The sequence below is a fragment of the Equus przewalskii genome, chromosome 26 (genome assembly GCF_037783145.1).
Source record: "Equus przewalskii isolate Varuska chromosome 26, EquPr2, whole genome shotgun sequence".
Taxonomy (NCBI): domain Eukaryota; kingdom Metazoa; phylum Chordata; class Mammalia; order Perissodactyla; family Equidae; genus Equus; species Equus przewalskii.
The window spans coordinates 37,413,637-37,441,160 of NC_091856.1; the positions used below are offsets into that span (position 1 = coordinate 37,413,637).

Genomic DNA, 27,524 nt, shown 5'->3' on the forward strand with positions numbered 1-27,524 from the left:
TGGCCGTGCCTTTCGCAGTGTTGGGAGGGGCTGGCCAACCAGCGGCCCTCCTGGCCCCACGCTGGGCCTGGGTGGCCTCTGCCTGCTGCAGCTGGGCCATCTCCGGGAAGCTACTTGACCTCCGCACTGACCTCGCCTTTCCGCCGCTTCAGACGGGTTCGCCACTTCCCACGTCGTCGGGGGTGGGGCAGCTCTGAGCCGCTGTGAGCGACGTGGGGGACAATGAGCGTTGAGGGCATTGTTTTTGCTACAGTGGGAAAGGTAGCTTCCCGGGAGGACAGGTTCCGTCCCCCACACAAAGGGCTTTCCCGGAGCCGGGAAGGAGGCCGTCACTCTTCCTGCACTTCCTCTTTCCAGCGTATTTTAAACCATCCAAAAATGAAACTTGGGAAAAAGATTCAAGACAAAAGAGCTGAGAGTGCTGTGGGCAGCTGTTTGGGCGGAAAGCCTGGCCCCCTGGCCCATGGGCATGCCCCCCACTGCCTGGACCCCCCCAGTTCCTCCTCTGTCTGCTGCTGCCATTGTGCTCGGTGGAGCAACTGAAGTTTGGGATTGGGGTCTGCCTGCAGTGGGCCTCGTGGCACCTTATCTGGGCCCCTGCAGCCCCTATGCCCCTTTCCTCCTTCCTGAGGCCTGGGAGTCGGGGGCAGGGCCCTCTGCACAGCTTTGAGCTGCCCCAGCCCAACGGCCGGCTGCAGAGGCTGGAGGGGAGACCACAGATCAGCCAGGTGCTGGCTGGTCCCTGCTATAGTGACTTCCTGGGGCAGGTGGGGCCACAGGGTAGTGGAGGCAGCAGTCCCATGCTGCAGGCCCCAAATGTACACAGGGCTGCTCCAGGCACACACACACCTGGTGCACTACAGCCCCCAGATGTACACAGGGCTGCCCTAGGCACACGCATACACACACCCCGTGCACTGCAGTTCCCAAATGTGCACAGGGCTGCCCCAGGCACACGCATACACACCCATGCCCGCTGGCTGCCTGTTGAGGTGAGGGAGGGAGCCAGAAGCAGTAAGGGGAGAAGATGAGAAGACGAGGAGGTTGCAGAGGGCCATCCTCCGGGTGCCTCTCAGAGCCCAGCAGTCAATGGCCAGGGTCCTAGCCCATGCCTTGGACCGGTTTGAGGACGGAGGCTCCTGGGGACTTATGCTGTGGCTGTTTGTGGGGGGGCTTCGAGGAGGTGAGGGCAAGGGGCTGTGAGGAGTTACTTGGGGCTCGCTCATCCTGGTTCCCACATCTCCCAGGGGCTTTCTTCCCTGGAGCTGAGCTGTCCTGGCTGTTTCCAATGGGAAAGGACTCCAGGACCCCAGGTGGGGCATGGTGGGCGTGGCCAGCAGAGGTCACCAAGCCCCCCCACCCAGCATTCCATGAGCTCATCATCCCCTAGCAGTCCGTGCCTCCTGGAAGGCAGGCGGCCCCCTGGGATGTGGGGGGACTTGGATGGGCCTTTACCCAAGGAGGGGCTGAGGTCCCAGGACCCCCCCCCCAGCCTTGGCCAGGGACAGAGTTGGCTTCCTTCTCCCTACCAGCTCTAGGGCAGGAGTCTGGGGACCCAGAGCCTCCTGCCCCTCTGACCTGCTCTGTCCTGGCCTCAGTCTCTCCCTTTGGCAAGGGGTCAGGAGACTCTTCTGCCCAGTCTGCAGGTGGCCCCCTTTGCCTGGACTGGGACGTGGGTGGTTCTGGTCTCCCCGGGCCAGGGGCCTCAGAACCTCCTGGCCGAGCTGCCCGGGGTGGGTGGGCGGGCCTGCCTCCCTGGCAGTGACCCCTGGCTTTGTGCCTGGTGTCGGTGGTGCTGGGGGAAGGCAGCGGGCCTCGGTGGGACTTTGCTTGGCAGGACTAAGCTCTGGGGGAGGGCCAGGGCAGCACTAAGCCATCCACGCTCCCCCACCCCTTGTCACCTGCAGGCCCCGGTGACTTTGAGTTGGTTGGAGTACAGAGTAGGAGCCCAGAGACCCCAGATTCTCCTTCCTGGCCAGAAGGCTCATGGAGGGAAAGCAGTGCTGGGTTTGGGGCGCTTCTAGGCAGGCACTCCGCTGCAGGCAGAGCCGGGGCCTCCGGCTATGGCAGGTGGGACCTCCTAGGCCCTGCCTCCCCCAGAGCAGGCAGCTTGGATGTGGGTATCTGGGGAAGAGATAGCCCCCCTTTACTGCTTGAGTCACCACTCTGCTGTGGGGGTGGAGGGGGTACCTGGGACTTCGGAGGTGGCAGGAAGATGGGCCGGGAGTGGGCCCTGAGATGGGAGGCCCTGTGGAAGGGCCAGTGGGGCGGAGTCCTGCTTTCCCTGCTAGCCCTGGGGGGCGGGTCAGCCAGGACAGGTGGAGCTGGTTCCGGACAAGACAGCTTATTACAGCCAGGTGACTCCTTCCACCAGGTGCCCCAGGGGTGCAGGCAGCAGGGCGGGGTATGCGAGGACCCGGGGGCATGCAGGGCTGTCCCTTACTGTGGGGAGGCGTGGCCCCCGACGTCCAGCCAGGGTTCCCTGCACGGGCTCTTCAGCTGCTGTCCTGGGGAAGGCCTGTGTCCCCGCGGCTTTCCTTAAGCAGGTGCATGTCCCGTGTGCAGTCAGCATGTTCCCAGTGACTTGTCAATAAATCGTGGGGGAATCAAATCCAGTGTTGGCTACAGCACGAGTCCCCTCTGCCCAGGTGATCTGGCGATATCTCAGGTGTGCATGAGGGCCTTCTGTGAACACGTGCAGTCCCCTTGACCCCCCACTGCACTCACGGGAAACTGAGGCCCAGGCAGGCAGTGCCTGTCTGCGCCGGACAGCGGCTGGTGGCAGAGCAGGATGGAGGGTCCCCCCCACCACCCCCAAAAGCTCCTCTGATGAACTGTGTTTCACCTGTCCATTGGCGCAGCCCCCAGGAACATGTCCCCTGGGCTTTCTCCTGTGGATCGAGTGAGGGGTGGCATGTCGCTGACCCCCCTGCGGCCAGGGTGTGGGGCCCACACTCCACCACACTCTGCCCCGCTGGACCGTAAACTCCTTGAGGGCAGAACTAAGGAAAATCACTCCTCCCTACGTAGTTCCTCCCTTTCTCTTTCCTCTTTGGGGCTGCGGCGGAGGGAGCTGTCATCTGTCCCCCGGGGGTGGCAGATGGCTGCTTAGCTTAGAAAGGAAAACAGCACAATTTAGAATTAGTCCCGGGTGAAAGGTCACAGCAACATCTGCCTCAGATGCTTGGATGCTTTCTGGAGTTGCATTTCTATGGAGCACGCTGGCGGGGGAGGGCGCTGGCGGGGGAGGGCTGGCCGGGCACAGTGGAAATGTTGAGGCCGGGAACAAAGCTCGAGGCCGGGGCTGTGGGACGGCAGGCACAGCAGCCATTTGGCACTGCTCCTCTGGCAGGCGTCTGCCGGAAGCCCGCCCCCTCCGCGGCCCCTCTCCTGGAGCCCCCTGCCCCACCTGTCACTCACCTGCTGCTGGCCAGGACAGGAGTGTGCGATGGGAGAGAAGAAGCGTGCAGGAGTAGAGGCTGGGTGACCTCCTTCAGGAGTGGGGCGAGGAAGGGAGAGCCATCCAGGGCCACCGTGAGCCAACGGTTCCTGTCCAGCTGTGGGAGGCTCACTCTTCCCGTCTTGGGTTCTGCACGCTGCCCCTGTCAGCCACTGACAGGAGGTGTTGCTGGGGTCTCTCGAGGCCCTGGCCTGGGCCCAACCTGGGAAGACCCTGAATTACAGAGCGGATGTGGAATGCAACTTATGGCCAAGCCTGGCTATCTGTCCCCACTGGGCACTTAATACCCAACCCGCCAGGACAGGTGTCGAGGACAGAATGGCGTGAGGGGCTTGATCACCAGTGTTGGTGGCCCTGGCCATGTCCAAGCAGAGGCCTCACAGTCCCTCCCACCTTCTCAGGGAAATCTGGGTGCTGTGGGCAGAGGAGGCGACAGGCGTCTGTCTTGGAATCTCCTGTTATGGCCACGTTGGGAGACAGGTGCAGAGGAGAGAGAGGTGGCACAGGCTGGAGGCTGCCCAGAGCTGGAGCAGGAGCCCCGGAGTACGGGCAGGACTCCCCAAAACTGGGACTGGCCCAAAGCTGCCTCCTGCCTGTCCCCTGGCCCAGACCCTGCACACCAGGCCCTGGTGGATGCACCTCGCACCCAGCACTCCCCAACTCCTAGGGCTGCCCCTCCCTCGTGGCCCTGTCTGTCCCGTAGCTGGGGTGCGGGTGGTGGCTGGCGGCCGTGCGCTGCCTGGGAGCCGGCCCAGGATGGGCAGCCTGCCTTCGCGGTGGTGTCCACCAGGTCTGGGCGGGAGTGTGGAAGACAATGGGCCCTCTCAGCTGCCGCGTTCCCCCACAGAGGAGCCTCCCTGGCTCTTGCCCCACCCGCCGGGGTTGGCGGCCCGCCGCGCCCAGCCAGGAGCAGCTGCCGCCCGCGTCCCCGGCCACAGGCACACCTGCTCCCCGGCCGCCCTTTGTCCATGCTGCCGACGCCTGATTTATTGGGTGTATTTTCCCTCTCGCTGGCCCGGCATAATACAGCCTCGTTGGCTGGGATGCGCCTGGTCCAGGCAGATTCTCCCACAGTCCTCCACGTTGGGGTCCCTATGTAGGCTGGACAGCAGCGGAAGAGCAAGAGGCTGTTTGCAGGGACACTGTCCCGTGGCTAGAGGGTCCAGGGTGTGCGTCTGGGCAGGACCTTCTGGTCCATTTGAGGACACCTAGCACATCTCAACACATTGGGACACTGAGCAGGGGATTGCTTTAGTGGTGGGGGCTCTGGAGTGACCCCCTGGGAACAAGTGACAAAGGCCCAGCCCACGTGAAGGATGGCACTGGGCAGCTTCGTGTGGATTCCCCCAAAGTTGAGGGTGGGCCTGTCCTATCTTGCCCACCTGGGTGGGCTTCCCTCCCCTTGGAGCCGGCAGGGCAGGGGCCCTGCACAGAGGGCCAGAGGGAGGTATGGACAGGGCAGGCTCCCATCTCCCTTAGATGACCAAGCTCTCTGTCCAGCACCCACTGCCTGCCCGTTCCGTCAGCGACTGGGAAAGAAAAAAGAGCCTCTTCTCCAAGTGGGAGCGGTAGCCAGCTCCTGCCTGACAATGGAGGGCATTGATAGGTTGGGGGAGGTGCTGCCTCCATCCCCCCCCGCAGCCCCCCCCAGCACTCCGGGTTCCCAGTGCCGCTCAGGCCAGGACCGGGCGGCCTGTAACTGGATCTGTGCGCAGTGGGGGCCACGCCACCTTCCCCAGACTCTTAGATTGTGGCCTTGCAGGAGCCCACGGTGCCAGAGCAGTTGGCCACACTGCAGGGGCATGCTCCCGGGGTCCGTTCCCTCCACAAGGAGCCAGTTGCCCCCCTTCCTGAGTCAGTCGGGTGGGAGCCACTGCTCAGGCCTGACTTATGCCTTGGGGTGGGAAGGGGACAACTTATTTTCTTTAAGCCAGTTGGTTTTAGGACTTTTGGCTTCTGGCAACAGATGGTGGGCCGGAGTGGCCATTTTGCGTGCCCCCTGCCCAAGCTGTAGCCACAGATAGAAGCCCTGAGGGAGACGGATGCCTCCCAGGCCACAGGAACAGGGGGGCAGCCCAGCTGCTGAGAGACACACAGACCCTGGCCCCGCACACCGCCACCTCTCCAGGGTAGGGCTTTTCCAGGGGCCGCCTGGCGTGCAGGTTTGGCTTGGGCCCCTGGGGCGGGCAGGCCTTTGTCAGGGGTGCCAGTGCTGGGGGGCAGCTCCCTCCTGGTGGGCTTTGGAAGGCCAGATGGTTCCATCCCCAGGAGAGCCCCCTCTTCATCCAGGGGACCCAAGGCTCCCCCCGACCCCTGGTCTCCAGGCAGGAGGAGGCCCTGCCCACTAAGTGCCCGGAGCTGTGGGCGCGGCGTCAGTGCTGCCTTCCCAGGCCGCCGTGGGCCGGGGGCACGTTCTGCCTCAGAGGCTTCTGGCTGGGAAGAGCCATGCCTGGCTGGTCCCAGAGCCTGTGCTGAGCTTTCCCGCGAGTACGAGCCTATGAGGTAACCTTAGTGGGCAGTTTACAGCCGGGCTCTAGAAGCTGGACCAACAGGTGGCCGAGGGGGCTCCTGGGTGGGGGAGGCGGGCACTGAGCCTGTCCCTGCAGGGAACACGTGAGACCAGGCAGGGGGCTGTTCCTGGCGAGCCTGAGCAGCGTGTTCTGGGGGAGGACACAGACCTGCCAGACATGGTGGCCCTCGGCCCCCCGGCCAGCTCACAGAGCTCAGGGAGGGCTCTCCTGCTGGCCGCCTGACTCCTCCAGCTGTAAAGAGGGTCCGTCTGCCCTTGGCTGATGCTGGCTGGATGTCTGCTCTGAGGACTTGATCCGAGGGGAAGAGCTGGGTGTGGGCGCTAAGTGAGGGTGGGGAAGGGGTGCCAACCTGCATCCCAGCGAGATCCCCGTGGTGTAAGACCTCTGACAGGAAGGGTTCCGCCTGGAAAAGAAAATGGGAAGCCGATCCATCCGCTCTCTCGAGGCCTTTCCCCATTCGCTGTCGTCTTGGTAGTGAAAGGAGAGAAAAGCTGTGAACTCTTTATTACCCAAGTAATGCATGTTCATTACAAAAGAGCTAGAGAGGAAAAAAGCAGGCAAGCCCCCAAAACAAAAGATTTCAGAGTGGTCGTTCCCGCCCCCGGAGAATGGCTCTGACTGGTCCTCATGGCCCCTTCTCAGTGGCTCACGGAGGTGCAGACATGGACGCCTACACGGGTTCTGGAATCCTGGCTGCCCATTCTGGTCTCTAGCCCGTTCCCCCAATTAACATAATGATTCTTTGCTTTTATTGAGGGGAAAATCACTTAATATAAAATTAACCACTTTAAAGTGTGCAGCTCCGTGGCATTTGGCACATTCTCAAGGTTGTGCAACCACCACCTCTATCTGGCCCCACAACGCTTCCACCGCCCCTCAAAGAGCCCCAAGCCCCCCCGACCGCCCTGCCCGAGCAGTCGTCGCCCAGTTTTGGAGCCTGCACCCAGATGTGCTTGCCACCTGGGGTGGGGCCCGGCAGCCACTGCGCTCCTGGGGGGCAGCTGTGGCCCACCGGGGGCCGGTGCTGGGCAGCGGAGGCGGGTGCTTGCGGAGCTGGTGAAACTAACAGCTCTGGCATGTCTGCACAGCTGCAGCGGGGCCTTCGCAGGCCAGCGATGCCAGGCGCCCAACCCCTGCCTCAGCGCCCCCTGCAAGAACGGCGGGACGTGCCACATGGTGGACCGCGGTGGCCTGGTAGACTATGCCTGCAGCTGCTCCCTGGGCTTCTCCGGCCCCCTCTGCCTGACCCCACAAGACAACGCCTGCCTCGCCAACCCCTGCCGCAACGGCGGCACCTGCGACCTACTCACGCTCACCGACTACAAGTGTCGCTGCCCCCCGGGCTGGTCAGGTGAGTATGCCGGCAGGCGGGTGGGGGGACAGTGGGGTGGCGCTCCCCAGTGGCCCATGTAACCTGATGTGCTTAGCAGATGCCAGACCCCTGCCTGTGCGGCTGGGAGGGGGTCCAGGGCATCCGTCAGGCCATTGGGGTCCTTGATCCAGAATAGCTCCAAGCCCCCACTTCTTGCCCCTTTCCAGGCCTGAGTTGTCCGGTTTTCAGCAGCCCGCTGCAAGGCCCCCAGCCCTCGTGCCCTGCCTCTGTGTGCAGCCCGGTCCCCACCTTCTGCGCCCAGGGCTGCCCTAGCCCTGCATCAGCAGCCATGAGCTGGGGCAGGGCACTAGAGCATCATTTTTAAGAGTGTGGGCTCTGGGGGCAGACAGACTGGGTCAGGTCTCAAAGGCCACCTCACCCCACACTGGCCGTGCATCCTGGGATGGTTGCTCAGTGTCTCAGAACCTCGGGTCCCTCGTCTGCAGAAAGATGGCTATGTCCGGCAGCTGCAGTGTCCTGAGGATAAAGACGTGATGCTGTTAGGTCTGTCCCAGGCTGCCTCCTCCATGGCGCCTGGAAGCTGCCCCCCAGGCTCTGAAGGCCCTGGCCATGGGGAGCAGGAGGCCAGAATGACCCTCTTGTTCCCTTTGCCCACCAGGGAAGACGTGCCAGCAGGCTGACCCGTGTGCCTCCAACCCCTGTGCCAACGGTGGCCAGTGCCTGCCCTTCGAGGCCTCGTACATCTGCGGCTGCCCACCCGGTTTCCACGGCCCCACCTGCAAGCAGGACGTCAACGAGTGCAGCCAGAGCCCGGGGCTCTGCCGCAACGGTGGCACCTGCCACAACGAGGTCGGCTCCTACCGTTGTGCCTGCCGTGCCACCCACACCGGTCCCCACTGCGAGCTGCCCTATGTGCCCTGCAGCCCCTCCCCCTGCCAGAACGGGGGCACCTGCCGCCCCACAGGGGACACCACCCATGAGTGCGCTTGCCTGCCAGGTACGACCCCGCGGCCTCCTGCTCTGGGTGCAGCCGTGTCCCCCACTCTCAGTAGCAGCCCCCGAGGGAGGGCCAGGGTTCAGGAATGGGGTGCCAAGCGGAATAGAGAGCCAGGCAGGCAGGCCAGGTTGGATGGGGGTGTGTCCCACTGAGCACAGGAAGTTAGGAGGCACCCCTGCATCTGGTATGTGAGTGGGTCTGGAATAGGGGATACCACTAGGAGGAGGTGTTACCACAGTCTGTGCCCCCCTCGCCCACTTCTGCCCAGGGTAGGGCCTGCTGTGACCAGACAGCTGGGCCCGTGACCCCCAATTCTCCTCCCCTGTGCCAGGGAGCCAGGGTCCCTGCAGCCCCCTGGCAGGCTCCTCAGTGAGATACAGCCTGGGTGATCTGGCTGGATGGGCATGCCCTCGCGGCCCCTGGCCCCTTGTCCTGGGGCAGTGGCACAAGCCTGCCCTTGAGTCCTTCTTGTCTGGCGTTCTCCGGAAGCCGTGTGCGAGCTGCAGAGCTCACCACTGCTGCCGGGGCACCCTGCTTGTGCAAGCCCGGGGCTTCCCCTGTTTGCCGGGGTGGGGGCGGCAGGGCTGGGCCGGGCTTAGCCGTCACTTCCCTTCTCCTGGCCCGACTCGTCTCCCGTGGGAGGGGCGGAGGGGATGGGCAGGCTTGGCCCCCAGGGGCTCCGCTGTTCCTGTGGTACCTATCAGTCTTTCCGCCATAGTTTTTATTTGAGTCAGTTTTGCTGCTGATGATCTAAAAATAATAATAGTGACGAAGAGGTTTGGAAACCTCTAGTCTGTCAGCTGCACACCATGCGGTTAGGCCGGAACAGGGGAGGGGAACAAGGAGGGGGAACAAGGAGGGAGGAGTCGGTGGGAGGAGTCGTGGCATTTGCGTGCTGGCGGGGCACAGGACCCACTGACCCGGAGGTGACCCAGGGTTGTCCCAGCCCCCACGCCGCCCTGGCCCCGCCCAGCTCCTACAGAGGGGAAGTACTCTGCCTGCCACCGTCCGCCAAGCCCTGGGCCTCTGCGTGCAGACGCCAGGCACGTGCATTTCCTGTGTGTTGCTGGGTGCTGCCCTCACCACCTGCCTGCCCCAGCACTGCGCGGCCCTCAGCTGTCTCTGGGGGGTCGAGGGCTGGGCCCTCTTGCCAGACCCAACCTTGGGCTCTGGGTTCATATGCTGTCTTGGTGGCCATGTGACCAGGCTTAGAGTCTCACGTCTGGCCACATGGGCCAAGAGGGACCTGCCCTCGTGGGGCCATGGGGAGGGCCGGGGGGGCGGGGCATCCTGCCCCGTGAGCCCCACCCCACTTTAGAACAAGACCCTCCGAAGTGTGGGGGGAGTGGCATGCAGGACCCTCCACCACATGAGTGGGGACTGGAGCTGGGCTCTCATTGGGGTGCTCCCCCCAAACCACTGTCCTGTTTGCATTTTCGCTCTTCCTGGCCTCCTGCTCTTGCTCCAGGGCAGCTGGTGGGTGGGGGGGGCTCAGAGGGACGGGCTCCAACAGCTTGGTTCTCCAAGGGCGGGAGAGGTTCAAAGGCACCCCGGGAGGGGCATTAATTAGTAACCGGCTGCAGGTTTGGCCATTGCCAGACGCACCTTTCTGGGTTGATCATTGAACCAGCGGGAGTTCGGTGGATTAATGGCTAACTGACTGGCCGTGGAGGTGATGGTGGAGGCCAGCCCCAGGCTGGGGGGAGGCGGTGGACACCACACCTCTGATCCTGGGAGGTCGGGGCCATGTCTGCACGCCCCCAGGACTGCCCACCTGGGTGCTGCCCCTTCCAGATGCCAGCTCGGAGACCTCCCCAGCCCCAGGGCAGCCCCTGGAAGATGGGCTGTCCGTGGCTGCCCACTGGGGTGTTGTAGAGAGCCCCCAGCGCAGTGCCTGGCTCGTGGGCAGCTCCCAGATACAGAGCCGCTGGGAACTCTGTTACACAGAAGGGTTTTTAGGACAGAACCTCCAGAACCTTGGGTCTGAGTCCCTGTCTGTTTGGCTGACCCTTGACTCCGTGATGCCTCAGGGAGGAGTGAGGGACTGGTCACAGGAGCGGGGAGGGCGGGGGACAGGGCATGGACCCCCAGGGCCCCAAGTCAGCGGGCATCACAGGGCTGTCGCGGCGGGCAGCTGTTCATCCTGAGTGGGTGTCAGGGGTCCAGCCAGGAAGAGGTCAGAGCGCAGTGGGACGGGCGAGGGCCTTGGGCCATGCTCCCCGGCTCTGTGGGAGGGGCTGACCGGCTCCTGGCTCCTCCTTCCGCAGGCTTTACCGGCCAGAACTGCGAGGAAAATATCGACGACTGTCCAGGAAACAGCTGTAAGAATGGAGGAGCCTGTGTGGACGGTGTGAACACCTACAACTGCCGTTGCCCACCGGAGTGGACAGGCATGTACCGGGGAGGCGGCCTGGGCAGGGACGCCACAGAGGGGGAGGAGGGAGTGGTGGTGAGAGTCCCAAGAACCCAGGCCAAGCCGGAGGATGTGACCTGGCAGCCTCTCTGTCTGCGACTGGAGTCTGAGGCCCCCACCCCAGTGGTCACCACAGACGTGGCATCAGCTGGTCTGTGTAGACCGTTTGCAGCCTGGCGCCGGGCAGCCCTGTGCCAGAATCAGGTCCCCAGGTTTGAGCCGAGCTCGCTGGGCAGGACATAGGCCCTGCCCCCTGGCGATGACAGGCGAGTGTGGACCCCAGTGAACCGAGGCCCAGAGTCAGAGCAGCGAGGCGGGAGCCTGCTCTGGTGCCGGGGGTGCCGAGGAAGGAGTGATTCAGTCGGCCGGTATGTGGAGGAGTCCACCCAGGAAGCCTTCTTGGTGGAGGTGGACCCTGCTCCTCGTGGAGTGAGGGTCTCAGCCTGTGGCTGAGGGGTCCCGGCCCCCACAGGTCAGTACTGCACCGAGGACGTGGACGAGTGCCAGCTCATGCCGAACGCCTGCCAGAACGGCGGGACCTGCCACAACAGCCACGGCGGCTACAACTGTGTGTGCGTCAACGGCTGGACGGGCGAGGACTGCAGCGAGAACATCGACGACTGCGCCAGCGCCTCCTGCTTCCATGGCGCCACCTGCCACGACCGTGTGGCCTCTTTCTATTGCGAGTGTCCCCATGGCCGCACTGGTGAGCACCTGAAGCCCGGCTGTGGGCAGGGGGGCCTAGTGGGGAGGCAGGTTCTGGCAGGTCTCGCTGCCCTCGACTGAGGGCCCAGGGCCACATAGGGACGGGGGGGGGGGGCGCCTGCCTCAGTGAGCTCTTGTGGGCCGGGCCTGGCGTGCACGACCTCGCTCAGACACACAGACCATGGGTCTTCAGGGCCTCCGAGGTTAACGCCAAAGAGGCCTTTCTGGAGTGAAGAGGCTAGGGGACCGGCCACGGTCGGGGCTGCTGGTGACAAACCTTACGGAACAGCCCGAGGGTTGTGGGATGCTCACCGGGGTCACTCAGTAGCATTGCTGTGGGAGGCCTCTCCCTGGGGAGTTGGACTGGGGTGGACCCGGCCCAGCTGTGGGCAGCTCACCGTTCCCAGGCCGGCGGCCGGGGGTGGGAGGGGCAGTGCTGCTGACCACGACCGCTCGCCCAGGTCTGCTGTGCCACCTCAACGATGCCTGCATCAGCAACCCCTGCAACGAGGGCTCCAACTGCGACACCAACCCCGTCAACGGCAAGGCCATCTGCACCTGCCCCTCGGGCTACACGGGCCCAGCCTGCAGCCAGGACGTGGATGAGTGCTCGCTGGGTACGCGCAGGGCTGGGTGGGCTGTGGGAGTGATGGCAGGGTGGGAGATCCATTGGGAAAAGCTCTGCTCTCAGAGGTTGCTAGTCTGATGGGGGAGGCAGGCTTGCCCCAGAGGCTGGGGTGCTGGAGCAGCCCCTCACCTGTGCTGCACCCCCCACCCCCCGTGCAGGTGCCAACCCCTGTGAGCACGCGGGCAAGTGCATCAACACGCTGGGCTCCTTCGAGTGCCAGTGTCTGCAGGGCTACACCGGCCCGCGCTGCGAGATCGACGTCAACGAGTGCGTCTCCAACCCATGTCAGAATGACGCCACCTGTCTGGACCAGATCGGGGAGTTCCAGTGCATCTGCATGCCTGGTATGGCAGCCGGTCTCCTGCCTGTCAAGGTGGCACTGCCCGACACTGGGGAGAGGGGAAACTGAGTCAAGGCAGACAGCTTCTGGCAGGGCCCCCGGCTGCATCTCTTCTCCCCTGTTCTCCACACCTATCCAGACCACTGCCTCTGCAGGCACTGGGGGGAACCAAGGCCAAGCCCGCAGGGCACAGCCGAGAGCAGGGCCAGAGCTGGGTGGATGGTCGGCCCTGGGTGTGGGCCATTGCCTCTGCCAGCGGCCAGAGCTGGGCGTCACTTCTGTGTCCTGAGCCCTTGGTCGTGGTGGGGCCCCCCTGCACCCCCTCACTGTCCCCCACCCCCAGGCTATGAGGGCGTGCACTGCGAGGTGAACACGGACGAGTGCGCCAGCAGCCCATGCCTGCAGAACGGCCGCTGCCTGGACAAGATCAACGAGTTCCTGTGCGAGTGCCCCACGGGTGAGCCGGGCCCTCGGGGTGGCCAGCGGGAGAGTCCACCTCGGGCTGGTCTGCTTGTGGGCCTGGGCCTCGTCCTGCAGGAGCCCCTCCCCTTCTCCCTGAGGGTTGCCGGGAGGGTCCCCCAGGGCTGGGCTGGGGAGCTGAGGGGTGTTTTCGGGCTTCCCTCAACAGGCAAGGCCAGGCAGGGCACCTGGCTGCGTATGCTCACTGGGGGTTGGGGTAGCCCAGGGCCTGGGCACCCTCCTTCTTACTACTGGAGTTTCCTAGAGAGAAAGGTGCCGTGGGAGCAGCAGTGTGCTCCCCAGGCCCTGAGGAGCTTAGGCAGGAGGAGGCGCCAGCCTACCTCTCTGAGGACTCAAGGCTCAGCCAGGGGGGAGCCAGCCTGCCCTGTCCACCTGGCCTGTGATTGACACAATGGCTGAGAGGGCTTGAGGAGCCTGAGGGGGGGCCCAGTCTGTCACAGGGGAGGGCCGGGGGCACACCAAGCCCATAGAGGCATTGCAGGTCAGAGCCTTGGGCCTCCCGAGACGTGAATCAGCCATCCAGACACCGAGCAGGGGATCCCATTCACAGCCCGGCCCGGCTGTAGCCATGGCAACCGGAGCCAGTCTAGGGAGAAGGCCCTTCTGTGAGGGGACCGGGAGGGGTTTGATTCTAAGGGCAGGAGCTGAGAGGGGGCAGAAGAGAAATCTGGAGGATCTGTCGAGCCCTGGCCCAAGTATGCCCTGGGGGAGCCCATCCGGGCTGTCCCTGTCCTGGTCCAGCCGGGGCTCAGCCTTGGGGCCGCTGTGCTCATCACGTCTGACCACCACCCCTCTCCCCTGGCACAGGCTTCACCGGGCACCTGTGCCAGTATGACGTAGATGAGTGTGCAAGCACGCCCTGCAAGAATGGCGCCAAGTGCCTGGATGGGCCCAACACCTACACCTGCGTGTGCACAGAAGGTGCGGGGATGCCCAACCACAGGCCCTGGGAAGGGAGGAAAAGTGGGCCACAGGGTCCTGGAGAGGGGCATGGGAGATGAGGGCCCCTCAGTCTTGGGTCACTATTCCAGGGCCAAGCACACGGCTCAGCTCTACCCTGGCAGCGGAGGGGTGTCCCTAGATAAAAGACATCCCATTCCTCTCAGGCGGGAGCACTGGTGACCCCCGATCTGGTTGGCGGTATCTCGGGGCAGGAACAGCCACCTGGCCAGGGAACACTGCCCTGAGCCCCCTGGGCCCCCATCCTGTAGGCTACACAGGGCCCCACTGTGAGGTGGATATCGACGAGTGCAATCCCGACCCCTGCCACTACGGGTCCTGCAAGGATGGCGTGGCCACCTTCACCTGCCTGTGCCGGCCCGGCTACACCGGCCACCACTGCGAGACCAACATCAATGAGTGCCACAGCCAGCCGTGCCGCCACGGGGGCACCTGCCAGGACCGTGACAACGCCTATCTCTGCTTCTGCCTCAAGGGGACCACAGGTGCCTGGCCAGGGCTGGGCGGGAGGGCAGGGGGCTCGCGGCTCCGGAGCTGATCGCCATGTGTCCTCCACCCCCAGGACCCAACTGTGAGATCAACCTGGACGACTGTGCCAGCAACCCCTGCGACTCGGGCACCTGTCTGGACAAGATCGACGGCTACGAGTGCGCCTGCGAGCCGGGCTACACAGGTGAGCGGCCCCAGGGGCTGGGGACCAGCAGGGCTCTGTTCCTCCTAGCCCTTGTCACGGCCTTGCCACAGGGGCCAAGTCTGTGCTCAAGGTCACTGATGACCTTAGGGTCCCGATGGGCCCGGTCTGGGGGCCTGAGGGCCGGATGGCCCCACTATCAGGCTTCCAGCCTCAGCCCCCTGCAGCAGAGACCATGGGAGGACTGGGGCTCCGGCCAGTGCGGGGATGGGCATCCTTGGGCCTCTTGTCCCTGCTAGAGCCAGCCCAGCAGGCCAGGAGCAGAGCCAGGCCTCTGGGCACACGTTTGGCCTCTGCCGTCTGCCCCCGAGCAGGTCCGTGGCCTTTCTGGGCCTCAGGTTGTCCTCACTCAAGGCAGATGACACAGTGTCTGCCCCTGGGGCAGCCGGGAGGAAGACTCGTGTGAGTGCCCGTCAGCGCCAGGCACAGAGCGCAGGGCCCACTCAGCTCACTGTCATGTGACACGTCTGCCTCCGGTCTACGCCCTGGGTGAACTCGGGGAGAGGGGTTGGTTCTCATCCTGGGTTCAAGAGGGAGAAACTGAGGCTCAAGGGGACCAGAACCTGCTCACCAAGACCCCTCCTTCTCGTCCTCCTCTTCTGGGGGCCCCTGGGCGTGCGTGTCTGAGCCCCCGCCCCCACCCGCAGGGAGCATGTGCAACATCAACATTGACGAGTGTGCTGGGAACCCCTGCCACAACGGGGGCACCTGTGAGGACGGCATCAACGGCTTCACCTGCCGCTGTCCCGAGGGCTACCACGACCCCACCTGCCTGTCCGAGGTCAACGAGTGCAACAGTGACCCCTGCATCCACGGGGCCTGTCGGGACAGCCTCAACGGGTATGCAGTGTGGTACAGGGGTGCAGGGGCATGTCCTCCCCGCCGGTCTGCGTCCACGGAAGCTCTGCCCCAAGGGAGGCAGCTTGTGTGGTGGCCAGCCAGGGTCGGGCCAGGGAGGCACCTGTGCAAAGCTCCGGAGGGGCCACACGTGGTGAGCCCAGGCCGGGTGGGTGGGTGTGCCCCAGGACAGATCCGCCGTCTGTGCCCCAGAGTGTGCCGTCCAGATGCTCACTCAGCCCTCATCTCTGCCCGGCGCTGCCCTGGGCTGCGTGTCGTCATTTGGCATGACAGCAGCTCAGGAGGCAAGTCTCAAACGATCCTTAGAACACGTTTGCACAGCTGACACCTCCGTGATGCAGACGTGATGAGAGATAAACATGTTGGTCTATGTTTTGGCTCTTGAACCCCTCCGATTTATAAAAGCAGAAGGAGCATCTTTTAATCATAACAAGCCTCTTTCAGCCCCGCCTGAGTTTACGTTAATGAGATGGCTGAGGTCGCCTGAGGACGGGGGCTGGGTGGGGGGACCAGCCTGTGATTAGAGGGCCCCACCTTTCAGGAGGGGAGGGGGCTGAAGGTCCAGTTAGTCACCAAGAGCCAGTGACGTGATCAAGCCGCGCCTACGAGCTGAGCCTCCGTAAGGCGCTGACTGGAGGAGCCGGGCTTCTGGGTCGGGGGCCCGTGGTGGCGCTGGGAGGGGCACACTGCCGAGGGCTGGAAGCTCCAGGCTCCCTCCCACCTGGCTGTGCCTGAGTTTCACCTCTGTTATAAACCACTAGTTTAGTGAGTAAATGTCTCCCCGAGTTCTGGGAGCTGTTCTAGCAAGTTCTTGAACTTGAGGAAGGGTCTTTGCATCCGCGATTTGGTGAGAAGAACAGGTGACAGCTTCGCCTTGTGTTGGCGTCTGACTTGGGGTAGTCTGTGGACCGAGCCCCTCACCGTGGGGTCTGTGCTAACTCTGGGTGGTCAGTTCTGGAAGCGAACGGTAGGCCACCCAGCTGGTGTCCTGAGAGCTGGGGGCTTACTTGGGGTGGGAAAAGCCCCACATACGGCGTCAGACATATTAGGGTCTAGTGTAGAAACGGAAGCTTCCCTTTGGATTCTCACCTCTGTTATGTGCCCAGCACTGCTCTGTCCATACGGGGCTGTGGACGTGGACAGTGCCCTCAGGCCCTTGTTTTGCCCACAGAGAATAAGTCCTCTGTTGAAGGCCATAGTGCGTGAGTGGTGGAGGGCCTTCTGACCACTGCCCTGGACAGGACGCTGTCCCAAACCTAGCGTAACCAGACTCTTGTCACTGTCTTGGGCAAAGTGGGTGCTATTGCCACCACTGTAAAGGATTCTGAGAGTCAGAGTGGACCCGTGCCTTCATGCCATCAGACCATAGGCTGGCGGCAGAGCCCAGAGAGTCCACAGCCCAGGCCCGCACATCTCAGGCCACACCTGAGCTGCAGTGTGGTCACCTCTGCAGATACAAGTGTGATTGTGACCCCGGGTGGAGTGGGGCAAACTGTGACATCAACAACAACGAGTGTGAGTCGAACCCGTGTGTCAATGGCGGCACCTGCAAAGACATGACCAGCGGCTACGTGTGCACATGCCGGGAAGGTTTCAGTGGTGAGTGGGGCGGGGGCTTCTGCCACACAGCAGGCCCTCCTGGTGGGCAGTGCAGAGCTGGGACCCACGTCCAGCCAGCGCGCAGCCCTCGGCTTCTCCCTCCCGTGAGAGTTGCTTGCTGCCAATGGGGCAGACCCCCTGGGGTGGGCTCCAGGCCTCACAGCTTGGCGCCATGCTCTTCTCCACTCCAGGAGATGAGGAGGGACCTGTGGTGGGGCCCTGCCATGACACCCAGGGTGATGGGCACACTGACCACTGTCCCTCTCTCTCCAGGCCCTAACTGCCAGACCAACATCAACGAGTGCGCGTCCAACCCGTGTCTGAACCAGGGCACATGCATCGATGATGTGGCTGGGTACAAGTGCAACTGCCTGCTGCCCTACACAGGTGGGGCTGGGCCTCTGCAGGCCCTGGACAGCCTTAGGGAGGGGGTGGCTACAGGGAGCAGCAGTGGCTGAGAGGGGCGCAGCGGCCCCCTTGACGCCAGGCTTGTCTGTTGCTCAGCGGGTTCTGCTCTGTGCTTTGAGCCTTAGGCCCGGCTGCGTGTGGGCCTCGCTCTGCCGTTGTCATAGTCCGATGAGCCCGCAACGTAGGCTGCGTGGGAGGAAGTTTTAGTTTGTCTGTCCCAGACATCTTACCTGGGAGGCCTGCCTGGGAGGTGAGGCGGTGGGACCCTTGGCGGCACAGCCGGGAGCTGGGCCCAGGCTAGCGGCCTCCGTGTCTGGCGTCCATGCTGCTGTGGGCCCCTGGGGTCAGGCCGCCCTCCCCAGCCATGGCCAGGCCCGAGGGATTCCTTTGACGGCGGGCCCTCTTTGTGTAGGGGCACAAGGAGCCCTCTGTTCACGCAGAACAGGGGCGGGAGACGTTTTCCGGGGCGTCCTGGCCGCTGCCATTGGCCCAGCCAAGGGGATCACGGGAAACGGTCCCCTCTGTAGAAGAGGTTTGCAAAGTGTCAAAAGATATAAGTCCACAACCGCCAGGGCCACCGGGCCTCCCGGGGAGCCGGCAGAGGGTGCTGCCGCTGTGGGCGGCTCTGGGCCCTGGAGGTCCTGAGAGGAGCTTGCCGGCCAAGTAGGGCAGGGCTGGGCCGTGTCTGTGGTTCCCGTGACACCGGGCGGCCTGTGGCCAGAGCAGTGTTTTCTTTGACCAGAGCTAGGGCCCTGGGTTTTCTCTCCTGCATTGGTGATGAAACTCCCCCCCATGGCTGCCCAGGGGCCTCCGCACCCGGGGCGCACCCGAGGCCCTTTTGGACAAGTTGATATCAGAGGCTGGAGAGCCTGGCTGGGAGGAGCCGGCCTGTGCTGACCCGCTTCCCGTCTGCCCGCTTCCTGCTTCCCTTTTCACAATTGTCGGAAACTCTGGCGAATTTCCTGCCTGCCCAGGTCACCGTGGAAACCGATAGAAAGAAAGGCTCTGGAAAATCGCACCAGCAGGCCAGGGAGATAATGGGAGGCAAGGAAGATAACACTTCCTAGCTTCCTCGGGAATCAGCCCCCACGGGCCGTAAACAGGAAAACTGTCCATCAGGCTTTCATGGGGAAAAAGTCACCCAGTGTGCACATGGTTTTAGCCAGACTCCCCCAGACGTCCTGATGCTGCACCCGATGCTCACCAATAAGTAGGACGTGCTTGGGGCTGAGGCTGGCACATCCCCCAGCAGAGTGGAGGGCTTGTCCCCTGCTGTCTTGGCCTTTGTTCGATGGCCTCCTGTGACGGGGCAGTTGCTACCTGCGACACAGAGCTGCAGAGAGTCGCACCGAGGCCTCCAGCTCAGTGCAGGGCCCTTTGCCTCCGGGAGATGGACGCGCATGGGGGCTGAGGCTGGGAGCAGGCCCGAGACCCCTGCGGTGTGGTTGAGGGGCTGTCAGTCCTGGCCTGGTCCTGGCTCCCAGGCGCTCCAGGCAGGTGAGGCCCAGCTGTGTCCTGCAGCCGAGGGAGGAACCAGGGGCGGTTCAGGAGCTAGGCGTTTGTCTGGTCGGTCTTCAGCCCCTGGGTCGGGTCCCCACTCAGCCAGGAGCTCACCCGGGGTCCCAGTACAGTGCCACTGGCACCCCGCCAGGGCCAGCCAGGTATGCTCTGACAGTGGGGTGACCAGCAGGAGGTGGCTGCAGTGGCCTCTGTTGGAGATGCCAGGCGGGGTTGGGGATCAGCCCTTGGCCTGGCTCCCTGGTCTCACAGCCTGTCTCTCGGCCCCTCAGGGGCCACGTGCGAGGTGGTGCTGGCCCCGTGTGCCCCCGGGCCCTGCAGAAATGGTGGCGAGTGCAGGGAGTCTGAGGACTTCGAGAGCTTCTCCTGTGTCTGCCCTGTGGGCTGGCAAGGTGAGACCGCCTGCTCCCTGCATCCCTGGCTTGGGCTGAGTCCCGGGAGAGTTGAGAGGCCCAGGGGAGCTCAGGGACCTCCGGGGCAGGAGGTAGTGAGCTCCCCGTCTTTGGAAATGTGCAAGCAGGCTGCAGAGCCACTTGCAAGGGGGCTCAAGAAGCAGGAATTGACCTCACAGGGCCCTTCCCACGCTGGATTTCTAGACCCTGCTTGGCCCAGAATTGGGGGGCATCAGGTGGGGAGCATTTCTTTCCCAGGACGTCCCCAGAGGATCGTCACAGGGCTGAGGGGTCCCTGCTTCTGGGGGGACCGGGCAGAGGCCTGGACGGGGGCGCTGCACTGATGGCTCCCTTCCCCTCCCCAGGGCAGACCTGCGAGATTGACATCAACGAGTGCGTGAAGAGCCCATGCCGCCACGGCGCCTCCTGCCAGAACACCAACGGCGGCTACCGCTGCCACTGCCAAGCCGGCTACACAGGCCGCAACTGCGAAACGGACATCGACGACTGCCGGCCAAGTGAGTGGCCCGGTGGCCAGGGCCGGGGTGGGCGACAGGGCCACTGTGTCCACCTCTGAGATGCTCTCAGACCTGTTTCCCCGGCAGGCACCAGATGGGGAGCTGGTGGGAGAAGGGGTGTGGCAGTGCCCGGGCACGGGGTCGGTGCTGGCAGTGCAGGCCGTCACACCCAGAGAGGCCAACCCCTTGGCTCAGTCCCGCTGAGCGTGGCCGGAAGGGAGCCTGGGTCAGATCCTGGAGGAAGTTCTGGGGAGGTGACTGCTGCTTACAGAGCATCACTGCGGGCCTTGTGTGAACTGAGCAAGGTGGTTCCAGAAGGCTCCAGAGCCAGGCTTCAAGCCCATCCCAGCATCTTCCGGCCAGATTCCAGTAGCTCCTCCCACCGCGTGGCACCTGACCCTGTTAAGCCTCGTTCTTACTAGTCCTTGTCATGACCTAGCGTGGAGCAGGCCTCTCGGGCCCCTGCCCTCGGTCACAGAACACTGAGAACCAGAGAGGCCAAATGTCTTCTCTGGTATCACCCAGCGAGCAGGGAAGATTGTGACCCCAACCCTGCTCGGTCTGACTGTTAAGCATGTGCGTTCTCCCACTGCCCCCTGCGGCTTAGGGTCTGGGAGTGTGGGGGAAGGTGGACCCCAAGCACAAGGAAAGGGCTGTGTTGCCGCTGAGGTTGCCGGGAGCCCTCCCAACCCTGGTGTCCTGGCAGTCGGGGCAGGGCCCGCCCCTCAGGCCTCTCTCCTGTCCCCTCAGACCCGTGCCACAACGGCGGCTCCTGCACCGACGGCATCAACGCGGCCTTCTGCGACTGTCTGCCCGGCTTCCAGGGCGCCTTCTGCGAGGAGGACATCAACGAGTGTGCCAGCAGCCCCTGCCGCAACGGCGCCAACTGCACCGACTGTGTGGACAGCTACACCTGCACCTGCCCCCCGGGCTTCGGCGGGATCCACTGTGAGAACAACACGCCCGACTGCACGGAGAGGTGCGCAGGGCCACGGCCCATGGGCCAGGGCACTGCACGGCCATCTAGGCCTCGGGCTGAGGCATGGGAGGACACAGCCATGGGGCCGTGCGTCCTGTCTGGCAGCCTGGCGCACCAAGCAGCTGTCTGCCTGGTTGGCATTCGATGCTGGTTGAGTTGAGTCAGACATTGTTCCTTGTGCTGCTGTGTTCCTCCTGAAAGGGCCCTTGTCCCTTGACAGCGTGAGAACCGGGAACACTGGTAGTTTATCCTAAAGAACTAGTTTGCCTCCTTCTATCAGACAACAAGGACTTTGTAATCTGTCTGGTTTCCTTTTTTGCCGTGGCTGCCAGGAAGCTCAGCATTAAATGTTCTTTTCATCTTTGGTTTCTGACATGTCTATTTTCCATAGTCCCTGTGTAGGTTCTGGTTTCTTCCTTGTTTTATCTTAGCCAATATCTACCTATGTGTGTTATAAAGCTCCTGTCAGCGTGAGTTAAAAAGAAGGAAGAAGGATGGCTGTGTGAGTAGTGTGAGAGTCTGAAGCCCCTGGCCCTGTGTTGGGGGCTTCTTGCAGCTCCCATTGGCCTGCCTGAGGTCAGCCAGGCTGCTCCCAGCCTGTTCTGGCCGTCAGGGCCCTTTGGCCACAGTCTGAGTCAAGGGGAAGATGTCTGAGAGGAAGTGCCTACTCGGGCAGGATCCTGGGACCCCACTCACCCTCCTTTCCTGCTGCCCGCCCACCTCCAGCTCCTGCTTCAATGGCGGCACCTGCGTGGATGGCATCAACTCCTTCACCTGCCTGTGTCCACCCGGCTTCACAGGCAGCTACTGCCAGCACGACGTCAACGAGTGCGACTCCCGGCCCTGCCTGCACGGTGGCACCTGCCAGGACAGCTACGGCACCTACAAGTGCACCTGCCCGCAGGGCTACACGGGCCTCAACTGCCAGGTGAGCGAGCGGGCCGCAGGGTCCCGGCAGGAGTGGCCAAGGTGGGACGCCCGCTGCAGTCCTCGTAACAGCCACCCTGCTGGGCCTGCTCACATCGGCCCAGGGTGGCTTCACTCGCCACTGGGGTACAAGTGAGGGGAGAGCCAGGTTCCGAGGGCGGGCGATGGCCGTGGTCACTGCGGTGTCTGGCCCTGGGCTGTGCTGCCGCCTACCCAATCAGAGGGGGCCCCCCGGTCGGGTAGCAGAGGTTTATGGAGCGAGAGCAAGGACTGGGGGACTTGGGGAAGACAGCCCAGCTGGATGTTTTTATAGGAAATATGTAAAAGTATTAAAGATTTGTGTTTATTGAAGATTTTCATGTAAAACGTCAGTTACAAAAAACTTGAAAAGAGTTGTTTATTTCTTAAGAAAAACCTTCCTTTGAGGAAAGGCAGCCAGCAGTCTGGATCTGCCGAGGGCCCAGAGAGAGACCCCTGTCCCAGTGTTGGGCTGCTCCTGAGGAAGGGAAGCCCATGGGCCTCAGTTTCCACTTCTGTATCATGGAGTCGGGCCCCACCCTGGGCCACAGGGTCTCTGGCGGGTGTGCGTTCCGCGCTGCCGGTGAACGGGCCCCAGGCGGGCAGGCTGAGCGAGGCTGGCGCTCCCGTCCCCAGAGCCTGGTGCGCTGGTGCGACTCCTCACCCTGCAAGAATGGCGGCAAGTGCTGGCAGACCAACGCGCTGTACCGCTGTGAGTGCCACAGCGGCTGGACCGGCCTCTACTGCGACGTGCCCAGCGTCTCCTGCGAGGTGGCCGCGCGGCTGCAAGGTAACTGGCCGTGTCCCAACCCGACCACGCCCGGCAGGCGGCTGCCATCAGAGGTCAGGAGGTGGGCTGTCTGAGGCCCGCGGCGGCCCCGCAGCAGGGGAGCCCAGGCCTCACGCACCTGCCCCTCGGCCCCTGCAGATGTCAACGTCAGCCGCCTGTGCCGCAACGGAGGGCTCTGCGAGAACGAGGGCAGCACGCACCACTGCCACTGCCAGGCTGGCTACACGGGCAGCTACTGCGAGGACCAGGTGGACGAGTGCTCGCCCAGCCCCTGCCAGAATGGGGCTACCTGCACCGACTACCCTGGTGGCTACTCCTGCGAGGTGGGGACCCAGCCCGGGTGGGAGCGTGTGTGTCTGGTGTGAGTGTCGTCGTGTGCTGGGCTCTGGGCTGGGAGCCAGTGCAGTGGGGAAGGCTAAACCAGACAGACATGTATACCTTTAACTCCCGTTGCGGGGGGCTGGAGTACTTGGGGAGGACTGCCTGGAGGAGGTATCCCGTGGGGGAGGCTGAAAGAAGAGTGCACTGGGAAGTGGGGCAGGGCTTCCCCTCCCCCAGAGTGTGTCTGGGCTCAGCTGAGCTGGCCCTGAGGCCCCCACCTCTGTCCTGGCCTCAATCCCACGGAAAAGGATCTACACCCCACTCTGGGCAGTGACTCTCAGCTTCCCAGGGCCTTCCCAGGGTCAGTGGGGCAGGGGTCTTCCTCCAGGTTGGCGCAGTGTGGGGAACCCAGAACTCCGCTAAGCAAGAGGACAGCTCGTGTGGCCCCGTTTGCTCAGGGGGTGAGGGGCTACACCCCTGCTACCCCCTGAGCCGCAACCCCCTCGCTTTGCCCATCTGCCTGCACAGTGTGTGGCCGGCTACCACGGGGTGAACTGCTCCGAGGAGATCAACGAGTGCCTGTCCCACCCGTGCCAGAACGGGGGCACCTGCATCGACCTCACCAACTCCTACAAGTGTTCCTGTCCCCGGGGCACGCAGGGTAAGCTGGACTCCTGGGACAGTGGGCGCGTCAGCTGCCCTGCGACCATCCAGCAGCATCTGGGACCCGGCCAGAACCTCATTTGGCCTCGTGGGGCTGACAGAGAGGGAGCCAGCCCGGCCCCTGGTGCACGGGCAGCATGCAGGGCATGGTCCCGTCACCAGCATCCCATTTCCTGGGCGTGTGTGGGGTCCCGATCCTGCCCTTGGGAGGGGCCAGGCCCGAGTGCGGCCTGCACAGGCCCCTGACGTCACCTGGCTCCTGCAGGCGTGCACTGCGAGATCAACGTGGACGACTGCACCCCCCCCGTGGACCCCGTGTCCCGCGGCCCCAAGTGCTTTAACAACGGCACCTGTGTGGACCAAGTGGGTGGCTACAGCTGCACCTGCCCGCCCGGCTTCGTGGGCGAGCGCTGCGAGGGCGATGTCAACGAGTGTCTGTCCAACCCCTGTGACGCCCGCGGCACCCAGAACTGCGTGCAGCGCGTCAACGACTTCCACTGCGAGTGCCGTGCCGGCCACACCGGTGGGTTCGAGGGCCAGGCGGGGCAAGCAGGCCAGTGGGCACGGGTGAGCCTCTCACACCCGCTCTTGTCCCCAGGGCGCCGTTGTGAGTCGGTCATCAACGGCTGCAAGGGGAAGCCGTGCAAGAATGGGGGCACCTGCGCTGTGGCCTCCAACACAGCCCGTGGCTTCATCTGCAGATGCCCGGCGGTAGGTGCAGCCACGGGCGGGGGCAGGGAGGGCTGGACCCCTACCCCGGCCCTGGGCAGCCCCCAGGGGCCTTGAGCCTGGGCCTGGACACGTGCCGGAAAGCAGAGGCTGGCTCGAGCATCTGGGCTCTGTTTTTCTTGGTCTCCTTGAGATCATATCTTCTGTCAATAAGCTTTATTTTCAGAGCAGTTTTGGGTTTACTGAAAAATTATGCAGAACGTGGAGAATTCCCACGTCCCCCTCCCCCCACAAGCGCACTCTCCCCGGTGTCAGCATCTGGCCTTCGTGTGCTACATTGTCCGATTGACAGCCAGCCCTGACACATGTTGCTGAGTCCAGGCCTCAGTGTAGGGCAGGGTCATCCAGCGCTGAGCATTCTTTTTGGGCACAACCGCCGTTAGAGTATCATGCACAGTTTCTCGGGGCCTAGAAATGCCCTGTGTTCCACCTGTGCATCCACCCTCCCAACCCCAGGGATCCCCGGAGCTTTTCACATGGGGAGAGTGCTTCTCAAAGGGTCGTGCTGCCCAGGGAAGGGCTGTGCCCGTCTCCCAGGTGGGGACGCCGGGTCCCGCCCTGACTGCTCCTGCGCCGCCTCCCCACAGGGCTACGAGGGCGCCACATGCGAGAACGACGCGCGGGCCTGTGGCAGCCTGCGCTGCCTGAACGGGGGCACCTGCATCTCGGGCCCTCGCAGCCCCACCTGCCTGTGTCTGGGCCCCTTCACCGGCCCCGAGTGCCAGTTTCCAGCCAGCAGCCCCTGTGTGGGCGGCAACCCCTGCTACAACCAGGGCACCTGTGAGCCCACGTCCGAGAGCCCCTTCTACCGCTGCCTGTGCCCCGCCAAGTTCAACGGGCTCCTGTGCCACATCCTGGACTACAGCTTCGGGGGCGGCGTGGGCCTCGACATCCCCCCGCCACAGATCGAGGAGGCCTGCGAGCTGCCCGCGTGCCGCGAGGAGGCCGGCAACAAGGTGTGCAGCGTGCGCTGCAACAACCACGCTTGCGGCTGGGACGGCGGCGACTGCTCCCTCAACTTCAATGACCCCTGGCAGAACTGCACGCAGTCTCTGCAGTGCTGGAAGTATTTCAGCAACGGCCACTGCGACAGCCAGTGCAACTCGGCCGGCTGCCTCTTCGACGGCTTCGACTGCCAGCGCGCGGAGGGCCAGTGCAAGTAAGGCCGGGGGGCGGCCGCGCCTGCCCTCGGTGCCCGGGGCTCGCAGTGCAGGGGGAGAGCCGTCCCTTCACTGCAGGGACATGGAGCAGGGAGAGAGCTGTCCCCTCACTGCAAGGAGAGAGCCGTCCCCTCATGGAGCAGGGAGAGAGCTGTCCCCTTGCTGTGGAGCAAGGAGAGAGCTGTCCCCTCATGGAGCAGGGAGAGAGCCGTCCCCTCATGGAGCAGGGAGAGAGCCGTCCCCTTGTGGAGCAGGGAGAGTGGGCAGAGGAAGGTCTGAGCTCAGATGCAGAGCAGCGTGCAGCCAGGCTCTGGCCCCGGTTCCCCCAGTGGACAGAGTGGGCACGTGCCCCTGGGTGTGGCCTGGGGCGGGCAGCGGCCTGGGGGTGGCGCCAGCCCCTGGAGGCCCGGGCGTGGAGGGAGCCTGAGCGTGCCTGCCCCACAGCCCACTGTATGACCAGTACTGCAAGGACCACTTCAGCGACGGGCACTGCGACCAGGGCTGCAACAGCGCCGAGTGCGAGTGGGACGGGCTGGACTGTGCGGAGCACGTGCCCGAGCGGCTGGCGGCCGGCACGCTGGTGGTGGTGGTGCTGATGCCGCCCGAGCAGCTGCGCAACAATTCCTTCCACTTCCTGCGGGAGCTCAGCCGCCTGCTGCACACCAACGTGGTCTTCAAGCGCGACGCCAGTGGCCAGCAGATGATCTTCCCCTACTATGGCCGCGAAGAGGAGCTGCGCAAGCACCCCATCCGGCGCTCCGTGGATGGCTGGGCCACACCTGGCGGCCTGCTAGGCCACATGAAGGCCTCGCTGCTTCCGGGCAGCGGGGGTGGGCGCCAGCGCCGGGAGCTGGACCCCATGGACATCCGTGGGTGAGTGAGCCCCTAGCAGCTTTCCTGGGCCAGGCCCTCCCCGACCCCAACCCTCAGGGCTCCTTCCCCAGGTAGGCAGTGCTGTTACCACTTGATGTAAAAGAGACTGAGGTTCCTAGAGGACCTGGGACTTCCCAGGGCTCACCACAGGTGAGGGTCAAAGGCAGCATTCCCGCCCAGGGCTCTTGACCCCACAGCCCATGCCCTGGGGCCTGGGGCCAGCTCCCAGGAGAGGGTGAGGTTCCTGAGGCCTCTGTCCTTCTGAGATGAGCGATAGGAGTGCTCACGGCACCCAGGAGAACCAGAGGGCAGCGGAGCCAGGGTGGGAGAGCACTTTGAGGGGTGTCCGTGCGAGTAGCTGCTGCGTCCCCGGCTGATTTCTGTGCTTCACTTGGGCTGGCGGGGGCACTGTCCACCTGCAGGGTGGCTCCTGTCCAGACCCGGCTCCCTGCTACCCTGGGCTGCCCCTTGGGTTCTGGGGTTGCTCTCTCCCCACCTGTCGCGGTGACACCACCACGAGCCAGAGCTGGTCACTGGAGGCAGCTGGCTGGGTGGGCGCAGGGAGGAAGCCTGTGGTCCGAGCCCCCTGACCCGGCACACCCCCCAGGTCCATCGTCTACCTGGAGATCGACAACCGGCAATGTGTCCAGTCGTCCTCCCAGTGCTTCCAGAGCACCACCGACGTGGCCGCCTTCCTGGGCGCACTCGCCTCGCTGGGCAGCCTCAACATCCCCTACAAGATCGAGGCTGTGCAGAGTGAGTGGCTGCCCTGCGCCCCAGCCGTCCCCGAGGGCACAGCTCACTTGTGTGTGGGGAGAGGCCACTGGCGGGGGTTCGGTCTCCCAGTGCCCCAAACGTTCTGGCTCTTTGTGCCTTTGCCCTCCCCCCCCCGGTGTGTGGCATGCAGAGTCCGGAAAGTGCCTTTCTGGAATTTTCTGCCTGGCACACTCTCCCCACCTGTAGTGACAGCTGTGGGTGTGGCTGGCCCATGGGACCAGCATAACGTGCCAGAAAGGGGGAGCCTTTGTCGCGCCCCACTCCTCCCTGATTTTCCTTTGTTGGGTATTATTTCAAAATCATTACAGCTTTTTTAAAAAAGCAGAGAAGGAGAGAGTGAAGAATTGATCGGTGTCATGTGAAGTGTTGAAGTTTGTATCTGGAAAATCCCCGTAAATCCTTTGTCTTAACAGCTCAGTGCAAGCGCAGCGATTCGAAGTTGCTAATCCCCCTCCG

At 63.9% G+C, this 27,524-nt stretch overlaps 1 protein-coding gene across 2 annotated transcripts in view; it reads left to right on the top strand.

Annotated features, from left to right (window-relative positions):
* Window positions 1-27,524, top strand: part of NOTCH1 (notch receptor 1) — a 49,213-nt gene that overhangs the window by 13,527 nt on the left and 8,162 nt on the right. For both annotated transcript variants that reach the window (XM_070596355.1, XM_070596356.1), the window contains 25 exons: window positions 7,080-7,342; window positions 7,983-8,321; window positions 10,589-10,711; window positions 11,207-11,440; window positions 11,901-12,056; window positions 12,226-12,411; window positions 12,751-12,864; window positions 13,695-13,808; window positions 14,099-14,332; window positions 14,410-14,520; window positions 15,186-15,378; window positions 16,850-16,995; window positions 17,269-17,382; window positions 19,194-19,313; window positions 19,679-19,831; window positions 20,582-20,810; window positions 21,537-21,738; window positions 22,392-22,545; window positions 22,684-22,868; window positions 23,395-23,527; window positions 23,795-24,052; window positions 24,128-24,240; window positions 24,846-25,417; window positions 25,863-26,291; window positions 26,899-27,047. In XM_070596355.1, the coding sequence (XP_070452456.1) occupies window positions 7,080-7,342; window positions 7,983-8,321; window positions 10,589-10,711; window positions 11,207-11,440; window positions 11,901-12,056; window positions 12,226-12,411; window positions 12,751-12,864; window positions 13,695-13,808; window positions 14,099-14,332; window positions 14,410-14,520; window positions 15,186-15,378; window positions 16,850-16,995; window positions 17,269-17,382; window positions 19,194-19,313; window positions 19,679-19,831; window positions 20,582-20,810; window positions 21,537-21,738; window positions 22,392-22,545; window positions 22,684-22,868; window positions 23,395-23,527; window positions 23,795-24,052; window positions 24,128-24,240; window positions 24,846-25,417; window positions 25,863-26,291; window positions 26,899-27,047 (5,024 nt within the window). The remainder of the gene's footprint in view (window positions 1-7,079; window positions 7,343-7,982; window positions 8,322-10,588; window positions 10,712-11,206; window positions 11,441-11,900; window positions 12,057-12,225; window positions 12,412-12,750; window positions 12,865-13,694; window positions 13,809-14,098; window positions 14,333-14,409; window positions 14,521-15,185; window positions 15,379-16,849; window positions 16,996-17,268; window positions 17,383-19,193; window positions 19,314-19,678; window positions 19,832-20,581; window positions 20,811-21,536; window positions 21,739-22,391; window positions 22,546-22,683; window positions 22,869-23,394; window positions 23,528-23,794; window positions 24,053-24,127; window positions 24,241-24,845; window positions 25,418-25,862; window positions 26,292-26,898; window positions 27,048-27,524) is intronic.